This window comes from Triticum aestivum, chromosome 4A (assembly GCF_018294505.1).
Source record: "Triticum aestivum cultivar Chinese Spring chromosome 4A, IWGSC CS RefSeq v2.1, whole genome shotgun sequence".
Taxonomy (NCBI): domain Eukaryota; kingdom Viridiplantae; phylum Streptophyta; class Magnoliopsida; order Poales; family Poaceae; genus Triticum; species Triticum aestivum.
In genome coordinates, this window is record NC_057803.1 from 90,110,555 (window position 1) to 90,134,436 (window position 23,882).

Consider the following 23,882-nt stretch of genomic DNA (forward strand, 5'->3'; position numbering starts at 1 on the left):
ATCCAGATCAAAACTATGATTGTTGCTTGTGGTCGTGAACGGCTTGTTTGCCGGAGATGTTATCTATTATGTTTGCTGAATGCTTTCTTAAAGATTTATGTAATCTTAAGTAATTACTCATGATGCTATGGAGTAGTATGATGCTGTGTGACATGTTTGGAGTACTATGATGCTGTATGACATATGTTTGTTGCCTAAATGCCAGTCAGTCTTCCTATTTCCTGGTTGCATGGATGGCATGTATATGTATGCTCTTTGAAATGGCCACAAAGATGTTGTTCACTGTAGATCACAGCAGATCATATGCACCTGCAAGCAATAAATACTTCATATTAAATGGAGCCATGCTAATAGCCAGCCAAAACGTCAGACTACTATATGAGAGAAGGCTTTATGATGACGTGGCATTGCTATATAGCCAGCAGCCGGCTGTGCTATTATCTTTGCTCTAATAGCTGCGGTCTGCGGCGGCGACGCCCGAGGGAAAATCCTGGCGTGGCGAGGTGCCTTCCCGTTGTGTGGCCCGCTGAACGGGAGCCGTTGTTGGTCGGACCGAACCCCCAAAAATCAAGAATGTACTTAGAGCAAGTATAATAAGGCTGACTCAGCTGGCTATAAGCCCTTCCACGTCAGCCAAATCACATCTGGAGGGGAGAGAAAGAGGGAGAGAGAAGCGAACGGGCGCTTCGTCAAGCGCCGGGCTGCGGCACAAGATACGAGAGCTTTGCGCCCGCTTGCAGCCCGTGGCGAGCACTAGAGCCGGCGCTCTCGATCCCCTGCGCCTCTCCCGCCTCCCGCGCTTCTCCTTCCTCCTTCGCGCGCAAAAATCAGCCCGTGCCGTCGCCCCAAATAGCTTCCTCGCGCCAAATCAAGCCTTCCAAATTTCCCCAAATCGCCACCTCTCCCGAACCCTAAAACTGTCGCCGACGCACATCAAGGAGATGGGTCAGCAGTCCAAACGGACGCGCGCGCCGGCACCTCATGAAGCCCCTCCACCAGCGCCTCTGCTCACCCCGCCGCCAGCGCATCTCCTGGTCCCGCCGCCGGCGCATCTGCTGGTCTCGCCGGCGCCTAAGTCCGCCCCGCCGCCGGGGATCCCATCCGCCTTCCCTTCAAAGCAGAGAACAAGCACTTGGATCCCCCCAAGACCACAAGAGTCTCTGGCGGCTAGTCTGCAGCAACCAAGTGACTAAATTGAATGTTTGAATCTTGTTGATGTTTGCTACCAATTGTAAATATTCAAAATCACCCCATATAATTTAAATCTAACTATTTCCAAATTTTGGACCTTTGTTTACAAAATTTAGGACTTAAGGAAATGTGAAGTTGTAATGATGTCTAGACCTTTGAATATTTCACGTCACATGTCACGCTAACAAAAATCACATTATGTTCAAAGTGACCAATTTTATAAGTTGAGGGTTCAACTCATGTCTAAACACTTTCTGGATCTCAAAATCACTTTTTATTATTATCATATTACTAGTTACGAATTTCATAATATAAAGATTGCCGTAAAAAATAAATGCACATAAAAATATAAACTCACATGATACTATCTCTTAACTTTTATCATTCCTTCATCCCTCTTCTACCACGCCTCACGCTAGATTTGCCATTGGTTTGCTCTGTGCTTCGTTGTTGTGTCTTCCTCTCTCCTCTCTCCGGCAGGCATGTGCATTCTTATGGGGAAAATGTACGTGTAGAATGCAGGTTAATCCGCAATAGAAGAGAAGGCAATGTCTTAAATCTCCCTCCCAATTCATATATGTTTATCCACTTCTAACTCTCTCATTGTTGCGATGTTAGACTATGTATAGCTTCTGTATCTATGTACGTATATGGTACATATTGTAACACAACCATTATATATAATGAGATAAGCCACCCTAGAGGGTTGTGCTGGTTCCCCAAAACTTATTGTCTTACATGGTACTCCCGCTCGATGCCGTCTCTGTTCCGGCTCCGATCGGGACAAGGAGCATCGGCTCCGTCTTCTCCACGCCGCCGGCGCCCTCGCTTGGGCGTGACCTCGTGGTCCACACCGCGGCGCCGCCGTCCGCTGCGGACTCCGCAGGCGTCGTCCCGCCGCTCCTGCCGCAAGCGGATCACACTGCCCCGCTGGCGGGGTTGGCGGCGTCCGCCCCAGCCACGGGCCTTGCGGCGTCCGCACCGGCCGCGAGCTTTGCGGCGCCCGCCCTGGCTGCGGTCCCGCCTCCTCCCGCATCGGCTTCGGTGCCTCCGGCTGCCTCCATGGTGTTTGCACCCCAGGCAGCCTCCTCGATGGGATTGTCTTCGCCGCCGCCGTTTCACTTCGGTCATCTCATCACCATCAAGCTCTCCGCCGACAACTACATCTTCTGGCGTGCGCAGGTTCTCCCGCTCTTGGGGAGTCACTACCTGCTAGGCTACGTCGACGGATCGCTTCCCTGCCCACCCGCGCTGGTAGACAGCGTGCACGGTCCGGTCTACAATCCGGCCCATCGCGTCTGGACGGGGCAGGACCAGGCGAACCTCTCCTCCATCCAGGGGTCGCTCTCGCCGGCAGTTGCCGGCCTTGTTGTCTTCGCGAAGACGTCTCATGAGGCCTGGACCATCCTTGAGCGCACCTTTGCAGCGCAGTCCCAGGCTCGTGTCTCTGCACTCCGTCGTCAGCTTGGAGAGTGTCAGAAGCTTGACTCCACTGCCACTGAGTTCTACAACAAGGTCAAGGGCCTCGCCGACACATTGGCCTCCATTGGACAGCCCCTCACCGACTCCGAGTTCAACTCGTTTATTGTCAATGGTCTTGATGAGGAGTATGATGCCTTATTCGAGATCATCAACGAGCGGGGCAACTCGACACCCATGCTGGCACACGAGGTTTTCTCTCGGCTCCTTCTCACTGAGCAACGGGTCGAGACTCGCCGCACCAGGGGCACTGGCTCCCTCTCGGCCAACGCCGCCACCAAGGGTGGCCGCTCTTCTTCATCACCCCGGTCTCCCTTGGGGATGCCACCGTCGCCCGCCTCGGCCCCCCCACCTACTGCGACCTTACCGGGGGCTGGCGGTCCACGTGTGTGTCAGCTTTGTGGCCGCGATGGGCACTGGGCCTCCAAGTGTCATAAGCGCTTCCAGCGAAGCTTCCTTGGTCTTGGCAATGACGACAAAGATACACGCAACAATGCCCGTCAGGTCACCATGGCTGATCGTCCCGCGCCGCAGAAGCAACAGGGACACACTCAGTCCTACTCCATCGATCCACACTGGTACATGGACTCTGGGGCGACAGAGCATCTAACCAGCGAGATGGGGAAGCTTCACACTCGTGAACCCTATCATGGCTCCGACAAGATCCACACCGCCAATGGAGCAGGTATGCACATCTCTCATATTGGTCAAGCATCTCTTCTCACTAGACATGCCAATAGGAGTCTTCAGCTTCGCAATGTTCTTCGAGTTCCATCTGTGACCCGTAATCTTCTTTCAGTTCCTAAACTCACACGTGATAATAATGTGCTTTGTGAATTTCACCCTTTTGATCTTTTTATTAAGGATCGGGGCACGAGGGACATTCTTCTTAGTGGGCGGTTGTGCCAGGGCCTCTACCGTCTGGAGCATCCTGGTGTCGCTCGTGTTTTCAGTGGAGTTCGGGTCTCTCCGTCACAGTGGCATGCTCGTCTTGGTCACCCGGCCACACCTATTGTCCGTCATATTTTGCGTCGTCATGAGCTTCCTAGTTTGTCTAGTCATAAAGATGTAGCAGTGTGTGCTGCTTGTCAGCAGGGGAAGAGTCATCAACTTCCTTTTTCGGAGTCCAGTCGTGAGGTGAAACATCCTTTAGAACTTGTGTTTTCAGATGTATGGGGTCCTGCTCAGACTTCTGTCAGTGGTCATAATTACTATATCAGTTTCGTTGATGCTTATAGTCGCTTTACCTGGCTTTACCTTATTAAACGCAAATCTGATGTGTTTGATATTTTTGTTCAGTTTCAAAAACATGTTGAACGTCTTCTCAAGCACAAAATGTTCATGTCCAGTCAGACTGGGGGGCGAGTATCGCAACCTCAACTCTTTCTTTCAGTCGCTTGGGATAGCTCATCGTTTAGCATGTCCACATACACATCAGCAGAATGGTTCAGTCGAACGTAAGCATCGTCATATTGTTGAAGCTGGTCTTACTCTTTTGGCCCATGCATCTGTTCCGTTTCGGTTTTGGAGTGATGCTTTCACCACTGCATGCTTTCTCATCAACCGTACTCCTACTCGTGTTTTAAACATGAAGACTCCCATTGAGGTTCTCCTTAATGAACAACCTGATTATACCTTTCTCAAGGTATTTGGGTGTGCTTGCTGGCCGCATCTTCGTCCATATAACAAGCGCAAGCTTGAGTTTCGTTCTAAGAAGTGTGTTTTTCTTGGCTATAGCTCTCTTCATAAAGGTTACAAATGTCTTCATGTTCCCACTAATCGTGTCTATATATCTCGGGACGTCGTGTTTGATGAGCATGTTTTTCCCTTTGCCAACCTTCCTGTGTCCACTATCGAACCACCATCCCTGCATTCATCCTCTGTTGCTTCTGACCAATTTGATGATGTTGCATACTCTCCTTTGCTGTTACCTAACCATGGTGCAGGAACCGGACGTGGAGCTCGTTTGGAGCTGTTGGAGGATTCACCATCATCATCGTCGTCTTCTGGTGGGCACGTCGATCGCCCTATGTTGCATGGCATCGATTCGTGTGCCCATGCATGGTCACCCGACGAGCCCGTCGCGCCGAGCATCTCCACTGCTCGGTCCGTTTCGCCAGCGGCCGCCGAGTCGCCCGCGGCTCGGCCCGTCACGCCGTCTTCGCCTGCGGCTCGGCCCGTCACGCCGTCTTCGCCCGCGGCTCGGGTCCTCACGTCGCCTTCATCAGCGGATCGGCCCGCGACACCGGCCGCACCACGGCCCACTATGCCGAGCTCGCCATCGGCCCGGTCTGTGATGCCGGAGTCGCCAGCTGCTTCGTCTGCTCTGCCGGTTTCGCCGGTGGGTCGGCCTTCTTCGCCAACCGAGTCCGAAGCTACCGTGACTGGCTCCTCGTCACCGGCTGACTCGTCAACGTCGCCGTCCTCCAGCCCGTTGCAGGCTGCTCCGTCGACCTCGGTGGTTCCTGTGTCCCGACCACATACACGCAGTCGCAGTGGCATTTTCAAACCTAAGGAACGTAAGGATGGTACGGTTGCTTGGTTGGCTGCTTGTTTGGCTGCTGCTGTTGCGGATCCATCTTCTGAGCCTCGCTCATATCAGGTTGCCCTGCGCATTCCAAATTGGCGAGAGGCTATGGAGCAGGAGTTTCATGCTCTTCTTCATAACAAGACATGGACTCTCGTTCCTCCACCACCACGGGTAAATGTTATTGACTCAAAATGGGTATTCAAAGTGAAGAAGCATTCGGATGGATCTATTGAGCGTTACAAAGCGCGACTTGTTGCTCGCGGTTTTCGGCAGCGTCATGGTCTTGACTATAAGGACACCTTCAGTCCTGTCGTCAAGCCTACCACTATTCGGCTTCTTCTCTCCATTGCTGTTTCTCGTGGTTGGTCACTTCGTCAACTTGATGTGCAGAATGCTTTTCTACATGGATTTTTGGAGGAAGAGGTTTATATGAAACAGCCGCCTGGTTTCTCTGATCCTGATCGTCCTGACTATATCTGTCGTCTTTCCAAAGCACTATATGGTTTGAAGCAAGCTCCTCATGCCTGGCATGCCCGCCTTGCCTCTGCCCTTCGTGCTCATGGGTTTGTGCCGTCTACTGCTGACACTTCGTTATTTCTTCTACAGAAGCCAGAAGTCACTATGTATCTTTTGGTATATGTCGATGATATTATCCTTGTCAGCTCTTCTCAGTATGCTGCTGATGCTCTTGTCTGCTCTCTTGGTGCTGATTTTGCGGTCAAAGATCTTGGGAAGCTTCACTACTTTCTTGGAGTTGAGGTCACTTCTCGTGCTACTGGTCTTGTCCTTACGCAGAAGAAGTACTCCTTGGAGTTGTTACAGAGAGCTGGCATGCTGAAGTGCAAACCGACCACCACACCCATGTCGTCTACCGACAAGAAACAGCTGTTGATGGTGAGCTTTTGTCTCCTGCGGATGCCACAGAGTACAGGAGCATTGTTGGTGGACTTCAGTACTTGACGATCACGAGACCAGATATCTCTTATGCTGTTAACAGGGTTTGTCAGTATCTTCAGGCTCCCAGAGATACTCATTGGGCTGCTGTTAAACGCATTCTTCGTTATGTTCAGTTCACCCTGACATTTGGTATGCATATTCGGCCGACTTCCTCTCGGGTCCTTTCGGCCTTCTCTGATGCAGATTGGGCTGGTAGCCCAGATGACAGGTGATCCACGGGGGGTTATGCAGTATTCTTTGGCTCTAATTTGATCGCCTGGAGTGCTCGGAAACAGGCTACTGTGTCACGTAGCAGTACTGAAGCTGAGTACAAGGCTGTGGCTAATGCTACTGCAGAGATTATTTGGGTGCAGTCTTTGCTTCAGGAGTTGGATTTGTCTCAACCACAGCCTCCTATTCTTTGGTGTGATAACATCGGTGCTACATACCTTTCTGCAAATCCAGTATTTCATGCCCGAATGAAACACATTGAAGTTGACTATCACTTTGTACGGGAACGTGTATCACAGAAGCAACTCCAGATCAAGTTTATCTCATCTAAGGATCAACTTGCAGACATCTTCACTAAGCCTTTACCGCTGCCACAGTTTGAGGCTTGTAGGCGCAATCTTACCCTTCTCAGTTCTTTAGAAAGTGGCTAAGATTGAGGGAGGGTGTTAGACTATGTATAGCTTCTGTACCTATGTACGTATATGGTACATATTGTAACACAACCATTATATATAATGAGATAAGCCACCCCTAGAGGGTTGTGCTGGTTCCCCAAAACTTATTGTCTTACATGCGACGACGCACCTCTTCACTTCACAATGACGCCTTCGCTACTTGCATTCTCCTCTCACTCCACCCACTCCCTGCTGTTCGCAACACTCTACAGTCCTTGAGAGGACAGGTATGCTGTTATTTTTCTATTCGCTTGTACACATGATCTATTTATTTTATAGAATGTTTTCTTTATAAATGCCACTTTTATTAACTCATAAGGTTATATTTAGATGATACACAATCATAATGATTTTGCATCCGATCTCTGTATAAGTAAGATTTGTTGAGAAACGTAGCAGAATTTTAAAATTTTCTACGCATCACCAAGATCAATCTATGAAATCATCTAGCAACGAGGGAGAGAGGAGAGGCCAGGGGCTTGGGTGCGGCTGCCCTCCCTCCCCCCCACTATATATAGGGTGCCTAGGGGGGCGCCGGCCCTAGGAGATCCAATCTCCTAGGGGGGGCGGCGGCCAAAGGGGGTGCCTTGCCCCCCAAGGCAAGGGTGGCGCCCCCCACCCCTAGGGTTTCCAACCCTAGGCGCAGGGGGAGGCCCAAGGGGGGCGCACCAGCCCACTAGGGGCTGGTTTCCCTCCCACTTCAGCCCATGGGGCCCTCCGGGATAGGTGGCCCCACCCGGTGGACCCCCGGAACCCTTCCGGTGGTCCCGGTACAATACCGATTACCCCAAAACTTTCTCGATGGCCGAAACTTGACTTCCTATATATAAATCTTCACCTCCGGACCATTCCGGAACTCCTCGTGACGTCCGGGATCTTATCCGGGACTCCGAACAACTTTCGGGTTACTGTATGCTAATATCTCTACAACCCTAGCGTCACCGAACCTTAAGTGTGTAGACCCTACGGGTTCGGGAGACATGCAGACATGACCGAGACGCTTCTCCGGTCAATAACCAACAGCGGGATCTGGATACCCATGTTGGCTCTCACATGCTCCACGATAATCTCATCGGATGAACCACGATGTCGAGAATTCAATCAATCCGTATACAATTCTCTTTGTCAATCGGTACGTTACTTGCCCGAGACTCGATCGTCGGTATCCCAATACCTAGTTCAATCTCGTTACCGGCAAGTCACTTTACTCGTGCCGTAATGCATGATCCCGTGATCAACCACTTGGTCACATTGAGCTCATTATGATGATGCATTACCGAGTGGGCCCAGAGATACCTCTCCGTCATACGGAGTGACAAATCCCAGTCTCGATTCGTGCCAACCCAACAGACACTTTCGGAGATACCTGTAATGTACCTTTATAGTCACCCAGTTACGTTGTGACGTTTGGCACACCCAAGGCACTCCTACGGTATCCAGGAGTTGCACAATCTCATGGTCTAAGGAAATGATACTTGACATTCAGAAAAGCTACATCAAACGAACTACACGATCTTTGAGCTAAGCTTAGGATTGGGTCTTGTCCATCACATCATTCTCCTAATGATGTGATCCCGTTATCAATGACATCCAATGTCCATAGTCAGGAAACCATGACTATCCTTTGATCAACGAGCTAGTCAACTAGAGGCTCACTAGGGACGTGTTGTGGTCTATGTATTCACACATGTATTACGATTTCCGGATAACACAATTATAGCATGAACAATAGACAATTATCATGAACAAAGAAATATAATAATAACCATTTTATTATTGCCTCTAGGGCATATTTCCAACAGTCTCCCACTTGCACTAGAGTCAATAGTCTAGTTACATTGTGATGAATCGAACACCCATGCAGTTCTGGTGTTGATCATATTTTGCTCTAGGGAGAGGTTTAGTCAACAGATCTGCCACATTCAGGTCCGTATGTACTTTACAAATCTCTATGTCTCCATTTTGAACACTTTCACGAATGGAGTTGAAGCGATGCTTGATATGCCTGGTCTTCCTGTGAAACCTGGGCTCCTTGGCAAGGGCAATAGCTCCAGTGTTGTCACAGAAGAGAGTCATCGGGCCCGACACATTGGGTATGACTCCTAGGTCGGTAATGAACTCCTTCACCCAGACTGCTTCTTGTGCTGCCTCTGAGGCTGCCATGTACTCCGCTTCACATGTAGATCCCGCCACAACGCTTTGCTTGCAACTGCACCAGCTTACTGCCCCACCATTCAAAATATACACGTATCCGGTTTGTGACTTAGAGTCATCCAGATCTGTGTCGAAGCTAGCATCGACGTAACCCTTTACGACGAGCTCTTCGTCACCTCCATACACGAGAAACATGTCCTTAGTCCTTTTCAGGTACTTCAGGATATTCTTGACTGCTGTCCAGTGTTCCATGCCGGGATTACTTTGGTACCTTCCTACCAAACTTACGGCAAGGTTTACATCAGGTCTGGTACACAACATAGCATACATGATAGACCCTATGGCCGAGGCATAGGGAACGGCACTCATCTTTTCTCTATCTTCTGCCGTGGTCGGGCATTGAGCCGTGCTCAATCTCGTACCTTGCAATATAGGCAAGAACCCCTTCTTTGACTGATCCATTTTGAAGTTCTTCAATATCTTGTCAAGGTACGTACTCTGTGAAAGACCAATGAGGCGTCTCGATCTATCTTTATAGATCTTGATGCCTAATATATAAGCAGCTTCTATTTGCTTGCACACATGATCTATTTATTTTATAGAATATTTTCTTTATAAATGCCATTTTTATTAACTCATAAGGTTATATTTAGATGATACACAATCATAATGATTTTGCATCCGATCTCTGTATAAGTAAGATTTCGGATCCCTTTGCTGTTTCCCTTTCCTCCCGAACCTTCTCCTCAAAATGATAAAGAATCTGGTAGATGTTTAGCAACAACCGTCAGAATTCATGTCGATGAAGAATGCGCCACCAATGGAGAAATGTACAAACATGTAGCGGAGAAGAGTTTATATTACTAAAAACATATATAGCCAAATCGACCGAACTAAAGTTGCCGCTCCATGCCAGGTTGCCGTCCTCATATCTTTTGTCCTCTAACAGTTGGCTGATTTTCATTTAGAATCAGCCATAAATGATGGGCGATTGCGATGATTTCCCCCTGAATACATGTAATGCTCTTTCAGGGTGATTTATGGTCCTGATAGACTGATATCATTGCTGGAACAAATTGGCTCAAGGCCTTCAATTCCATGCGCAAGCAACAATTGAAGGAGATCTGATCCTGGCAAGGAGTCAGCTAGCTCCTGTACCCATATTATTGCGTTGCTAATAAAAGACACCCATACAAAATCGATGGTTCTATGGTTGTTGGAGTAGGTGCCAAGAGTCATCAAGACAAAGGACATATATTGCGGCGATCTACCATTCTCTGCACGATAGCACTCCGTGGGCCACTTGTGCCTATGCTTCTGGTACTGTACATGTCACACTCTTTTTGTGTACTTTGAAGTAGCTGTACCAACCACCGGTCCAGTAACTGAACGTAGCAAGCAGTTCAAGCTCCGTGGGGCCTCTTCGATCAGTAGAAAATCTGGAGGAAAAACATTGTGAGTGGAAAGATTTCCTTTAGTGCTACTATTTATACATTCGACTCAAAAGAATGAAGCAAATGAAAATCAGTAAAAGAAAATCTGGTGGTGTGACTTCGAATTGACCAACTAAACCTCCAAGTCTAGTTTTTAATGAGTTCAATCGATTGTTTTGCACATGCATTCATTTTTTTTTTCTAATATACATCTTCATAATCTAATGAATCAAAGAAGCCCTAATACCCCGTATGGTGCAGAAGTTTTGCGCGTTGGTACCTACAACAAGAGTATAAGTACCCTCGCAAAACAAAACAAGAGTAAAGTACGCTGTAAAGGCATCACAATCATCTCCTCAAATGATTTTATTGTCAAATAATTAGAGACAACATTAGATATATAAGCACATTTTAAGAACCATGGTGTACTAAAGTAAGATTATTTTTGTGTTATTAAAGTAAAGATAAACAGAAAATATAATGAGCAAGACTATAAAAATAGGCAAAAGTTAATAAAAAAGATGGCAAGGCAAAAAAAAAATCAATGCTACAAAAATTACCGTCTAACAAGTTACATATATGCAATAGAACTATCTTGGTGTTTATCCACGGATGCAGTTGTTGGAAGGCATGGCTTTCCTTTTCAGACACACTAAAAAACTCTTGCTGTTTTGGTGAAGGATTTCTCCACTTTCCAAGGTTGTGCCAGTTCTAGCATGTGATTAGAAAGAAAAAACACAAGGAAATTGTGTGATATATGTGCATGTATATTACTCCTTCCATTTCTAAATATAAGACCTTTTAAAGATTCTAATATGGAAAATACACTTTGGTTCCTGGTTGTATATACACCCTCTATGGGGATTTTTTTAGAAATATTTAAATAAAAAGTCAAAACGGGTAAGAACTATCTTGACAAAAAACTTGACTTACTTTTGCACTAGTATATAAATTTTCATGGAAAAAAACAAAGTTGACTTCACAACAAAAAAGACAAAATTTATTTGCTATTATAGCCTTATAGGTCACTATTCACACTATTTTGGCTAAAAAATTGTTTTTTTAAAAAGAAGTCAAAGGGAGATTTTATTTTTGTGGATTTTTTTCTCGCGAGTACAATAAAAGGTCAAGTTTATTTCAAAAATATTTTCAGCAATTTTTGGCTTTTTGTTGAATTGTTATTTTTTTTCATATAGGATGTAGATGTCCCCATAGACCAAAAATCTGCCTCCTTCCAATATGGACTACTTACGAAGCAAAATGAGTGAGCTTACACTTTAAAATATGTCTATATACATTCATATGTAATTCGTATTGAAATCTCTAAAAGGGCTTATATTTAAAAACAGAGGAAGCAGTATATGGTTGTCTTCCTGTAATAAAAAGTTCTTATAGCTATGTGTGTTGCTCAGCATCTCTCCCTGTAACTGCATTCTATCAAGGAATCAAGGAAGAATTTCTTGATCTATCAGGTTCGTCAGTATACCATCCTAGCACTGTCCAGTGTAGAATTTTTTTTCACGTGCGTGTAGTCATATACCCTCTCTACATTTTTTTTAACACAATACAGAAGCAAGTGCTCGTATACATGCGCATACACTCACCCCTATGAACGTATACGCACACTCTATCCCTATGAGCACATTCGAAAGACCATCATATTATTGTCACGAATAGCGAAAAACTATCACTTTATGATTTGTGACATTTCACACCGAACCAAAAGTCTAAGACCCTGTTTGTTTGGACTTTTGCTTCTGCTTTTGTAGATTTTTCACTTTGACCAAAAAGTCATAAAAGCTCCTAAATAAATGCTTTTGAAGCTTTTGTGACTTTTGATGAATCAATACAAAAATATTTGGCTCTGAAATTCATAAAAGCTTCAAAAACGCTTATTTAGGAGCTTTTATGGTTTTTTGGTCAAAGTAAAAAAGTTGCAAAAGCAAAAGCAAAAGGCCAAACAAACAAGGCTTAACAGTGCCAAAAAAACACGGAGTAAGAAATGATATCGTTTTGACGTGGCCGATCCTGAGCCAGCGGGCTGCGGTGACAGTGCGGCGTTAACGCCGTCATTTTCTTTCAGCGTGTGGGACGAAGCTGCTGGGTTGGACCGGCGCGTTCGCTCGTTTCCGTTTACTGGGCTTGTTCGTCAATTGGGCCAGCGCGTTCGGTTTGCTTAATTCAAAACCCATCCAAGTCGTCGCTCAATTCTTCTAATAAAAAAAGAAAACCAAATGGTCGTTTGAGAAATTAACTGCCATTCATTCGGTTTCTCCTTCCAGAAAACTTCAGTTTCCACACTACATTCATTCACTCTCCCTTCGCACAGATAACCACCAGCCTCTCCATCCAACTTCCCTCTTCCACAGCAAACCTCCATCGCCGCCATGTCCATGAGAGAGAGGAGAGCGAGGGAGTGGAGTGACGGGGGGAGTGTTCGGGTTGGGCTGGCCCAGTCGTTTCGGAATTCGGACAAAACCGTTAACGACCATTAACTGCACGCCGTCACCGTTGTCGGATCGCAAGGGACCAGGCACGTCAAAAAATTGCTTAGTGTTTTTTTGCCACTAAGAATTTCGCTTCGGTGTGAAATGTCACAAATCGTAAAGTGCTGGTTCTTCGGTAATCGTGACACAAGTGTGATGGTTCTGTGCATTTAACTCAGAAAAATCAGATGCTTATAGAAAGATTTACAAACAGACTAAAGAATTGCTTTGCGTACGATCTTTGCATATACGACGCACGATATAATCAGAAACGGCCCTCCCCCATTATACTGAGCTTATAAGCCATGGATCCTTCTCTGTTTCTCTGTTTACTCAATATAAGTTCAGTTGTCCATTTAATAAGAAACCTTCTCTGTTCCTGAGAAGACAGGGAAAAATAATAATGGAGCTTCACAGAAGAAAAACAACCTTACCCGAAGCACTCGTCACTTCAACGCAATGTTACACCAATACCGATCCAGGTTAGTTGTGCTTCTCTGGCTTCTTTTGGCGCCATAGCTAGCAGCAGAACTTAAGCGTGAGCTGCCCCTGTCTGTCACCATCGATACTAACCAAGCTCCAAGGACAGCAGTCTCTATTCTGAACCCAGGAAGCAACAAGATTGAGCAGCAAAAGGTGGCTAAAGAATCCAGCAGAGAAGGCGCATGTGCACCCTCCAAATAGATCAGAAACGAACAGCCTAAAAGCACATGAAATGGGGAGGCATCCGTTCTCTGGAACTTCACTAGGCGTCCATTGTCTGAAACTTGGGCATGTTCCAGTCAGGCAGTCACTGCATGAAGCACTCACGGGCTCTTGGTTCATCGTTCCGTTTGGGATGCAATAATGGCGGGCACAAGCCTGGATAAGTACACCTAAAGCCTTGTTTAGGGCAGGGGGCTTTGGTTTACATGCGTGCTCGTCTAGATGATGGGTGCTCGTGGGTCTAGTTGGTGGAATCTTGTGGCCGCCCTCCCCGCAAAAAGGAAAATATAAATACTGAACTTTGGTTGCATCAGTGAAGTTCCAAGGTCGAATCGAGCATATTTTATATGGAAATCTATTCCCCATTTTTGGTTATAAAGTTTGCCTTGTTCTTATCCCTATAGCCTACACACTTGAATTTGAAGTTAAATGTCACATTCCTCAAAAGAAAAAAAGTCAGATGCCCTGCAATAATGAAAAATTTGAACTTAAATGAGGTAATGGAACATTCCACAAAATTTAGTTCTTCATTTAGGGCGTTTCAATAGGGTTCATTGTGTTTTGAGCAGGAATAGGAGTCATTGGTGTGTGCATTGACAGAACAAATTGAGATTTTTCTATGATTTTTTTCACTCTCTTCGATTCATATTATTTTGTCGCTCAAATAAATGTATCTAGCTGTATTTCAGTGCTAGATATACATCGGTTAGAGTGACAAGTAACATGGATGGGAGGGAGCATCATTATCCCAAGAGAAGGAATTGGCTAAGAAATGTAATCTTTCTTTATACTACTTGCAGTAGGACAAGATGCATGTCCAGAAAGTTACACCTAAGTTCAGTTAGCATTTCCCAGCTTTTGTGGATCCATGGACGGCGTGCGCTACCACCCACGCCATTCGGTACAGCTACTACTACTACTCCATTTTGGTATAATAACTACAGTAGTGCGCTGCCGTCTATCAGTCTATGGACTTGTGATTGGATCCAGGTAGCCGGCTTTGCCCTTTCCGCCTCTATAAATGCCGCCCCACGCTCTCGTCCACAGCAAAACCCAACTGAGCTACGTATAACTAGTCACTCTGCTCTCTCACTCCACCGCACACACTCACAGAGGGACGCAGAGAAGCACCAGGGGAGTCCGGGAGTGATGGCAATGGCTCAGGGAAGAGGCAGTGCGGCGCAGGGCTTCGCCCTCGGCTTCCTCGTGCTGTGCCTCCTCCTCGGCGCCGACACCGCCGGCGCCGCCACCTACAACGTCGACTGGTCGTTCGCCGCCGGCAGCTGGCCCAGCCGCAAGACCTTCCGCGCAGGGGACGTCCTCGGTGAGTGACCAGGCCGTCAGAAAGATGGCACAGTCGATTACTCCTTCCCACCGTTGCTCCGTATCATCACCTCGTCTCATGTGATGCGTGTCTTTGATCTACTGCGCAGTGTTCAGCTACAACCCGATCGTGCACAACGTGGTGGCGGTGGACGCCGGCGGCTACAACAGCTGCCGCGGCTCCGGCGCGACGCACACCTACACCTCGGGGAGCGACCGCGTGACCCTCGTCCCCGGGACGAACTACTTCATCTGCAGCCTCAGCGGCCACTGCGGGCTCGGGATGAAGATGGCCGTCACTGCAAACTGAAGCGAGTCTAGCTGCAGCTTCCGGTTTCAGAAAAGCTAGCTGCGGCTGCGATGCCATCCGTGCGCATGTGAAAACATCAATAAAGTGTTGTGGAACTCAGTGACTCCCCGCGTGTTGTATCCTGAGTTGTTAACATGATACAGAAGCCAGCAGTGTGCATCAATTGATGCAGAGACGGAGGTGGTATCCTTCTTTTCGGAAGGAAAGAAAAATACAGCAGCCAGTAGGCATGCGTTATGTGTGGATATGGAGGGTGGTAGGTAACGCATGATGTTTGTATGAACGATCGCCGGCATGGCAGTAAAGAACCTCGGACTGGTTTGTTTAATTTGTTTCCAACAGTACGCATAGGGAGCCATGGTCTGATCTAGGCGAAATTCCAATTAGCCAGCTCACAGTCAGCTTTGAACCACTCTCACTCATGATCATATTTTTTTATTTTCTTTTAGAAAAGAAGGTTATACCCCGGCATATGCATCAATCGATGCATGAAGCCATTTTTATTAGTTATTCCACAAAAGTCTAACAGGAATATACATCAATCTACCCGAAGCCACCACTCACACCTACAAACTTGATAATGTGGAGTGATCTCAATCCCCATATCTAAAATCGATCCACATAACGTATCGGAATCAACAGCTGGTGTAGCAGACCTAAAGCGCATCCCATATGCACACGTTTTAGAAGCCGATATCATCATCGGAGCACTGACTCATCTTCCGGAGAGAGATCCAATCCTTGCCAGTCCGGACATCCGTCGACGCCACTACAGTGCCCAACGGCACCACCGCCCTGCGCTCGTTCGTCCAGATGCAAAGACTCTGAAAGATCTGTCGTGCGTAGCACCTGCCAACCAAGCATGACTCAGCGTAGCACCTGTCGGCCAGGCATGACTTGACAGCTCCACCGATGCTCCGTGCAAGACGAAGCCGCTCCACCTCCTGCCTCTGTCTTCCAGCGCTGCTCCACAAACGATGCTCCCAAGAGAAACGACACCGCAGTGCTGCCATCGTCCGATCTGGAAGACCAGATCCTAGGGTTCCCCCGAAGCAGCATGAGTATGTCGACAACAGTTACACGGCGATGCCTTCATCAAGGTAATGGCGCAAAAACGCCGCCATCGCCCCCAACCGCTCGATTTTCACCGGCAATTATGTCTCCCCAACTCGCAGCCGACGCTAGATGACGGATCTTGAGATCTGACCACCCAACCTCAGGCCGACCACCTCCGACGAAGGAGGTGGCCACCACCGCCACGCCTAGGGCCGGATCCCCTGATGTCCTCGTGTCGCAGGTCGAGCCCAGTGGCAGCATGCCATTGACGAAACAAGGATGGTACACGACAGCAGCTTGTGCGGCCCGCCTAAGCCCATCTAGGATCAGATTGGGCACCCAAGCCGTCGTCGTAGGACCCGTTGTCGTATGCCGCTGCCTGCATGCCGAAACTGGATGCCACTGCCGTATGTCCGGCCGGCGTGGACCGCCGCCCCCCTGACTGGATCTGGCCGAGAAGAAGCGCCGCCGCCACCGCTACGCGCACAGGCTTTGCCTGCAAGCCCCTGGCACCGGCGGCGATAGGGGAGATGGCGTTGGAGAGGACCAGAGGAAGGGGCGGGAGCGGTCCGGTGCGGCGTGGCGGCGCCACACATGAGCGGGGGCGGGGTAGGATTAGGGAGCGGTGCGGTGTCCCTGGTGCTCTCCTACTGCCTCGACAGACCCTCTCTCTCCCTACTGGTCATATTTCTTTTGATCTTTCCATACAGAATTTTTCAATGCAGATACCCATACGAGGGTTTAGTCAAGTCACGGTGACTCCAAGATGAGCTCGGAATGTAGGATGTGCCTTATCCTATCTTAATAAAAGTAAATTTACATTGTCAAAACCTCTTGAAAAAGATGAAGTTGCATATTATTGGAGTATTTTAGTTTCTTGCTGGTCCAAAGATGCATCCTTGTGCCATGTGGAAAAGGCACAACTTTGGTGCACAAACATGTGTTATTTAGCCACTCATTTTGTGTGTTTTTTTAAACGCAAACTACCATATTTTCTCACAAAATATTACTGATACATAATGTGATACCATATGTACATGAATGAATTGTCTTAGAACGTTTAAAACTTCTAACTACACATTCAAATGAACTGAACTGAAATGGTGCAAGCAAGCTTGGGAGCAAAGTCCACATTCGGTTTAATTGGGCCTTTATTATTGCTACACTTATCAAATCCTACTCGACAATGGCTGAATCAAGGGCTGGTACTCGTGTATCATAGAGTGTACCAATTGGTCTTTCACAATTTCTTCTTTTCTTATCACATTAAAAATATATTAACATAACTAAAATAGATTTGTCAATACAACATTTTGGTGGTTTAGAAAATATATTAGGTTCACCTCAATCATTATTTTTTGCCTCTATATGAATGAAAAATTCCTATTTGAGAGTGGGAGGGATGTCTGAGTCGACTGAAGTGATGGTTGGTAATTCATTGTTTATTCTTTCAAAAAAATTGCACCAAAGGGTATATCCAATAGCATCATGAATCGCATTCATTGTAAACAAAGGCATCAACCAATATGCATTCAGACATTAAATCTGAATGATTAAAGAGGCCTCTCGCTGATCCACTCTCTCTGACCGTATGTTCGCACGGCTTGTCTATACTTGACCGCCCAATGCAAATCACCTCACATATTGGGCCACATATTCCAAGGGGCCTTTCACCCATAGAAAACATGGTGGTTTGTGGTTGATTGGACCTTGCCACTGCATGAAGCCCGTGTGCCCATTTTTAGATTTAGCATGACAAGATCGACAAATAGCCCAATCAACAAGATGGTCACCAAGGAGTGATCCAATGATTTTTTTTCATTACTAAAATATTCATCTCTTCCACTCCTACCTAATTAGGGGCCAAAAAATCCACCCTGAGTTGGTTTACTTCATTAATATGGACTCTAAAAACAACATATGGTATAACATTTCAAAATTACACGGGCGTGGCTCAAAAGTAACGCCTCCTCTGGTCCATATGATATGAATATAATAGTAATATAAAATTCACAAAAAATGAGATGGCATGTATCTCGATTCATGTAGGTAAAGATATGTCATTTGGTTCATAAATATGATTTTTTTTCCATTAGACCTGAGTTAATGCTTTTTCCCTTTGAAATGTGAAGGATATGAACCAATCCTACATAAGAATAGGAACCATTCCTACCAACCAAAGGGCTTAATAGAAGAATGTCCCATAGAAATCGTATTATATATGATTCCTACAAATTTCCTTTAAATCAAAGGAGGCCTAAGGTCACACAACACCTACTATGGATGAAATTATGAAATGCCATATTGCATATTTCTCCCTTATCTTCATATGTCATTATGGTGGTTTCAAAGCCATGAAATCATCACGTGAAGCTTCTTTGTTGTTCCTTTCACTCCCAGTTCCCTCCTGTCCATGCCAAGTATTTTATTTCCTAAGCAATACAAACATATCTAACTTAATTAGTAAACATCATATTCTCATGAACATTAGAAGTAGTTCTAGGAAATGAAGGTACCTGATAATTTAATTGGCATATACGAGCTCTAGTGACTAGCTCTTATTTTTCTGGAACTTGAATACGCATAGCCGCAGGGGTTGATGGTGTAATACTGGTAGAGATGTCCTCATCATCCTGATTAGGTCATAGTCAAAAGCTAAGCACAATTTCAAAGTGATTTTGTAGTTTGACTATGTGAAATTTAATTACCAACTTTACATTTACGAACAAATATATTAATATGACTACACATTTTTTAAATTTAAATGAACATGATGCAAAAGATTTATTGAACGAAAGGGGTTCCCCGCAGGTTCTACTTTTTAGTAAAATGAAGCCAAAACCAACATAAGCATTCAAGCCAAATCAGGATGGTAGGCCCAAGCAACCATCGGGCAACCAAACACATGTCTAAAAATAAAACCGGCTAAACAAGTTTTTATCTTACAGACACATGAAACAAAACACCGGAGAGAATAACACATCATCTACTAGAGCTCTGCACCATGAGTATGGATCATCTCCAAGCAATCGTGAGGAATTTGCTCCGATGCCAATCCAGAAAAAAGCATGCGTCGATGAAGCAATCCAGATTGAGTGTCATTGCGGAGCACCTTCCATTGATGAACAAGGATGCAGTGAATGTTTCTCCAAGTACGTCTTTGGAAACAAAAGTCATTCCTTAGTGTCCATATGCATGCTCCACAAGGAGGCAGCTAAGACTAAATTCAAAACATGCTTGTCTTATATAGATGCACCACAATGCAATAATATCAACAGAACTCCCAGGCAGTTTTATTTGGAAGAAATCAGATGCAAATGTGTTGTACTGATTCATCCCCACAAAGAAGATATGAAGGTTCATCTACATGCCTCCTCTTAGCCAAAATATCTCTGGTTAAAACCTTGTTGTAAACAATCGACCAAAGGTAGACATGAATCTTTTGAGGGCAGAGGATTTTCTAAAAATTATCTCCAATTATAGACACCACAACTTCAAAGTTAATATAATTATAAAATGGTTTAACAAAGTATTTTTCTTTAGGTTCTAACACCCAGATAGGTGAATCTAGAAGGTCAGATAGGGGGAATCGTTCAATTAAATTCAGAAGATGATTCCAAAGGATCATGCCATTCTAGACCACACATCTTCTAAATGTGAGTTTGAGATAGAGCAATCATGTTTATTACAAATTATTAAAAGATCCCAAAATTGATTTTTTTGGGGACAATCCTCAACCTAAGTATCATGCCAAAAAACTGGCATTGTTTCCATTACCAACTTTTCACCTATAGAAAGTTTTAGAGGCATAAAGAGCCCAAGTCACACTCTCCCAGAAAGGTTTTTGACATGGAACATTAGGGGTTAGATTTATTATCAATCAAAGCTTCAAGCACTATCCACACTATCAAAGTATATTTTCCCCCAAGAAGCTAACAAATCCATGTTAAAATCTCTAATACTGTGAACACGAGGGCCACCAAAGTTTTTCTTCCTTGAAAACAGACCTCCAATGTGCTACTCCCTCCGTCTCATAATGTAAGACGTTTTTTGACACTAAAAATGTCTTACATTATGGAACGGAGGGAGTAGATGATATTTATGTTGATCCCCCATACTGCCCTAAAGAAGTGAGACATCTAAGAATCGATGCATTAATAGTCCATTTGGGGAATTTAATCATGACCATGAGATAAGTAGGTATACTAACATTGCAAGAACAAAGTATATTAATAATAGGCTAGAGATCTCTCTGTTGGGGAACGTAGTAATTTTAAAAAAATTCCTACGCACACGCAAGATCATGGTGATGCATAGCAACGAGAGGGGAGAGTGTTGTCCACGTACCCTCGTAGACCGAAAGCGGAAGCGTTAGCACAACGCGGTCGGTATAGTCGTACGTCTTCACGATCCGACCGATCAAGTACCGAACGCACGGCACCTCCGAGTTCAGCACACGTTCAGCCCGATGACGTCCCTCGAACTCCGATCCAGCCAAGTGTTGAGGGAGAGTTTCGTCAGCACGACGGCGTGGTGATGATGATGATGTTCTACCGACGCAGGGCTTCGCCTAAGCACCGCTACAGTATTATCGAGGTGGACTATGGTGGAGGGGGGCATCACACACGGCTAAAAGATCAACTGATCAATTGTTGTGTCTCTAGGGTGCCCCCTGCCCCCGTATATAAAGGAGCAAGGGGGGGGTGCGGCCGGCCAGGAGAGAGGGCGCGCCAGGAGGAGTCCTACTCCCACCCTTTCCTAGTTGCATTAGGACTTGGGAGGGGAAAAAAGGAGGGGGAGAGGAAGGAAGGGGGGGGGGCGCCGTCCCCCTCTCCTTGTCCTATTCGGACTAGGAGGGAGGGGCACGGGGCCCAGCCCTGGCCGCCTCTCCTTTTCTCCGTAAAGGCCCACTGAGGGAGTCCTGGATTAGGGGGTCTCCGGACAGCCGGACTATATCCTTTTGCCAGACTGTTAGACTATGAAGACACAAGATTGAAGACTTCGTCTCGTGTCCGGATGGGACTCTACTTGGCGTGGAAGGCAAGCTAGGCAGTACGGATATGGATATCTCCTCCTTTGTAACCGACCTTGTGTAACCCTAGCCCCCTCCGGTGTCTATATAAGCCGGAGGGTTTTAGTCCGTAGGACAACATACAATCATACCATAGGCTAGCTTCTAGGGTTTAGCCTCTCCGATCTCGTGGTAGATCAACTCTTGTAATACTCATATCATAAAGAATAAATCAAGCAGGACGTAGGGTTTTACCTCCATCAAGAGGGCCCGAACCTGGGTAAAACATCGTGTCCCCTGCCTCCTGTTACCATCCGCCTTAGACGCACAGTTCGGGACCCCCTACCTGAGATCCGCCAGTTTGGACACTGACATTGGTGCTTTCATTGAGAGTTCCTCTGTGTCATCATCATCAGGCTTGATGGCTCCTTCGATCATCGTTAGCGATGCAGTCCAGGGTGAGACTTTTCTCCCCGGACAGATTTTTGTATTCGGCGGCTTTGCACTGCGGGCCAATTCACTTGGCCATCTGGAGCAGATTGAAAGCTACACCCCTGGCCATCAAGTCAAGTTTGGAAGCTTAAACTACACGGGCGATATCCGCAGAGACTTGATCTTCGACGGATTCGAGCCCCTGCCGAGTGCGCCACACTGTCACGATGGGCATGATTTAGCTCTGCCGCCGAACAGTGCCCTGGAGGCCGCACCCGCATCCGCTCCAACTTTTAATTCGGAGCCAACTGCGCCGACCGAGGGCGGGTGGCTAGACCCCGCCGCGGAGGCTGCAACCTCAACGGCGATCGAGCCGAACACCAACCTTATCCTTCGCGAGGCCCGTGACTCCACATTGCCGGACTCTCCTCTGAACTCTGAACCATCCGCGCCCCTGCCAATCGAATCCAATTGGACACCGATCATGGAGTTCACTGCCGCAGATATCTTTTAGCACTCGCCCTTCGGCGACATACTAAATTCACTAAGGTCTCTCTCTTTGTCAGGAGAGTCCTGGCCGGATTATGACCGGCAGGATTGGGATGCGGAAGATGAAGAAATTCGACGCCCACCACCCACTTCATAGCCACTGTCGACGACTTAACCGACATGCTCGACTTTGACTCCAAAGACATCGACGGTATGGACGACGATGCGGGAGACGAAGAGGAACCACTGCCCACAAGGCACTGGATAGCCACCTCATCATACGATATATACATGGTGGACACACCCAAAGAAGGCAATGGCGATGAGACAGCGGAGGATGACCCCTCCAAGAAGCAACCCAAGCGCCGACGTCAGCGGTGCCGCTCTAAGTCCCGCCAAAGCAAAAGTGATGATACCGGCACAGGAGATAATAACACTCCGGATAGTGCCAAAGATGGCAACAATCCCCTCTAGCAAGATTCAACACAGGAGGATGGAGAAGCCAGCCCTCATGAGAGAGCGGCAGATAGAAAGGAAGATGATGATAATTACATACCTCCCTCCGAAGACGAGGCAAGCCTCGGCGACGACGAATTTGTCGTGCCTGAGGACCCCATTGAGCAAGAGCGCTTCAAGCGCCGGCTTATAGCCACGACAAATAGCCTTAAGGAAAAGCAGCAGCAGCTTCAAGCTGATCAAGATCTGCTAGCTGACAGATGGACTGAAGTCCTCGCAGCCGAGGAATATAAACTCGAACGCCCCTCCAAGAGTTACCCAAAATGTAGGTTGCTACCCCGACTGGAGGAAGAAGCGTATGACACGGCTGATCGGCCACCTCGTGGCCGCGATAGAGAGGCATTCCAGCCAAAAGCTCAGCCCGCACCCCGACGCCATTCAAATAAAAAGGCATGGGGAAACACGCCAGACCTGCGAGACGTATTGGAGGACAAAGCAAAACATGCAAGATCGATCTACAGATCACGAGGGCGCGCCACTATGCGAGACGATAAACGTCACGCCGGATACAGTAAAAGTAAATCCGGCCGAGCCGAACACCGGAGGACAGAAGAGGTTGCCCCCACAAGTGCGGATGGTGAACATGATATACGCAACCCACATCCCCAAGAGGGAGCGGAAGCATGTGCTCAGGGACATATATGCATTGGAGCCAGTCGCCCCAAAGTTCAACCCATGGTCCTCCTGTCCGACCACCTTCGATTGCAGGGACCATCCCACTAGTATCCGTCATGGCGGATTCACCGCACTGGTCCTAGACCCAATCATTGACGGATTTCACCTCACTCGAGTCCTTATGGATGGCGGCAGCAGCCTGAACCTGCTTTACCAGGACACGGCGCGCAAAATGGGTATAGACCCCTCAAGGATCAAACCCACAAAAACGACCTTTAAAGGCGTCATACCAAGTGTAGAGGCCCATTGCACAGGCTCAGTCACACTGGAAGTGGTCTTCGGATCCCCGGATAACTTCCGAAGCGAAGAGTTAATCTTCAAAATAGTCCCGTTCCGTAGTGGTTATCATGCACTACTCAGGCGAACCACATTTGCGAGATTCAATGCGGTACCGCATTATGCATACCTCAAGCTCAAGATGCCAGGACCTCAGGGGGTCATTACAGTTAATGGAAACACAGAGCGCTCTC

General features: G+C 47.0%; 1 protein-coding gene across 1 annotated transcript; it reads left to right on the forward strand.

The window, feature by feature from the left end:
* Positions 1–14,564: 14,564 nt before the first annotated feature.
* Positions 14,565–15,561, forward strand: LOC123081807 (chemocyanin). The gene is made up of 2 exons (XM_044504329.1): positions 14,565–14,924; positions 15,034–15,561. The coding sequence occupies exons 1-2, from the start codon at positions 14,750–14,752 to the stop codon at positions 15,231–15,233; spliced, it is 375 nt and encodes a 124-aa protein (XP_044360264.1). The 5' UTR covers positions 14,565–14,749; the 3' UTR covers positions 15,234–15,561.
* The last annotated feature ends 8,321 nt before the right edge of the window (positions 15,562–23,882 follow it).

What these genes read in the sequence shown, in the direction of transcription:
- LOC123081807 (XM_044504329.1), top strand. Translation starts at nt 14,750, where the DNA reads ATGGCAATGGCTCAGGGAAGAGGCAGTGCGGCGCAGGGCTTCGCCCTC. An exon ending in CCGCGCAGGGGACGTCCTCG is followed by an intron (nt 14,925 to 15,033) that starts GTGAGTGACCAG and finishes TCTACTGCGCAG; the next exon opens with TGTTCAGCTACAACCCGATC.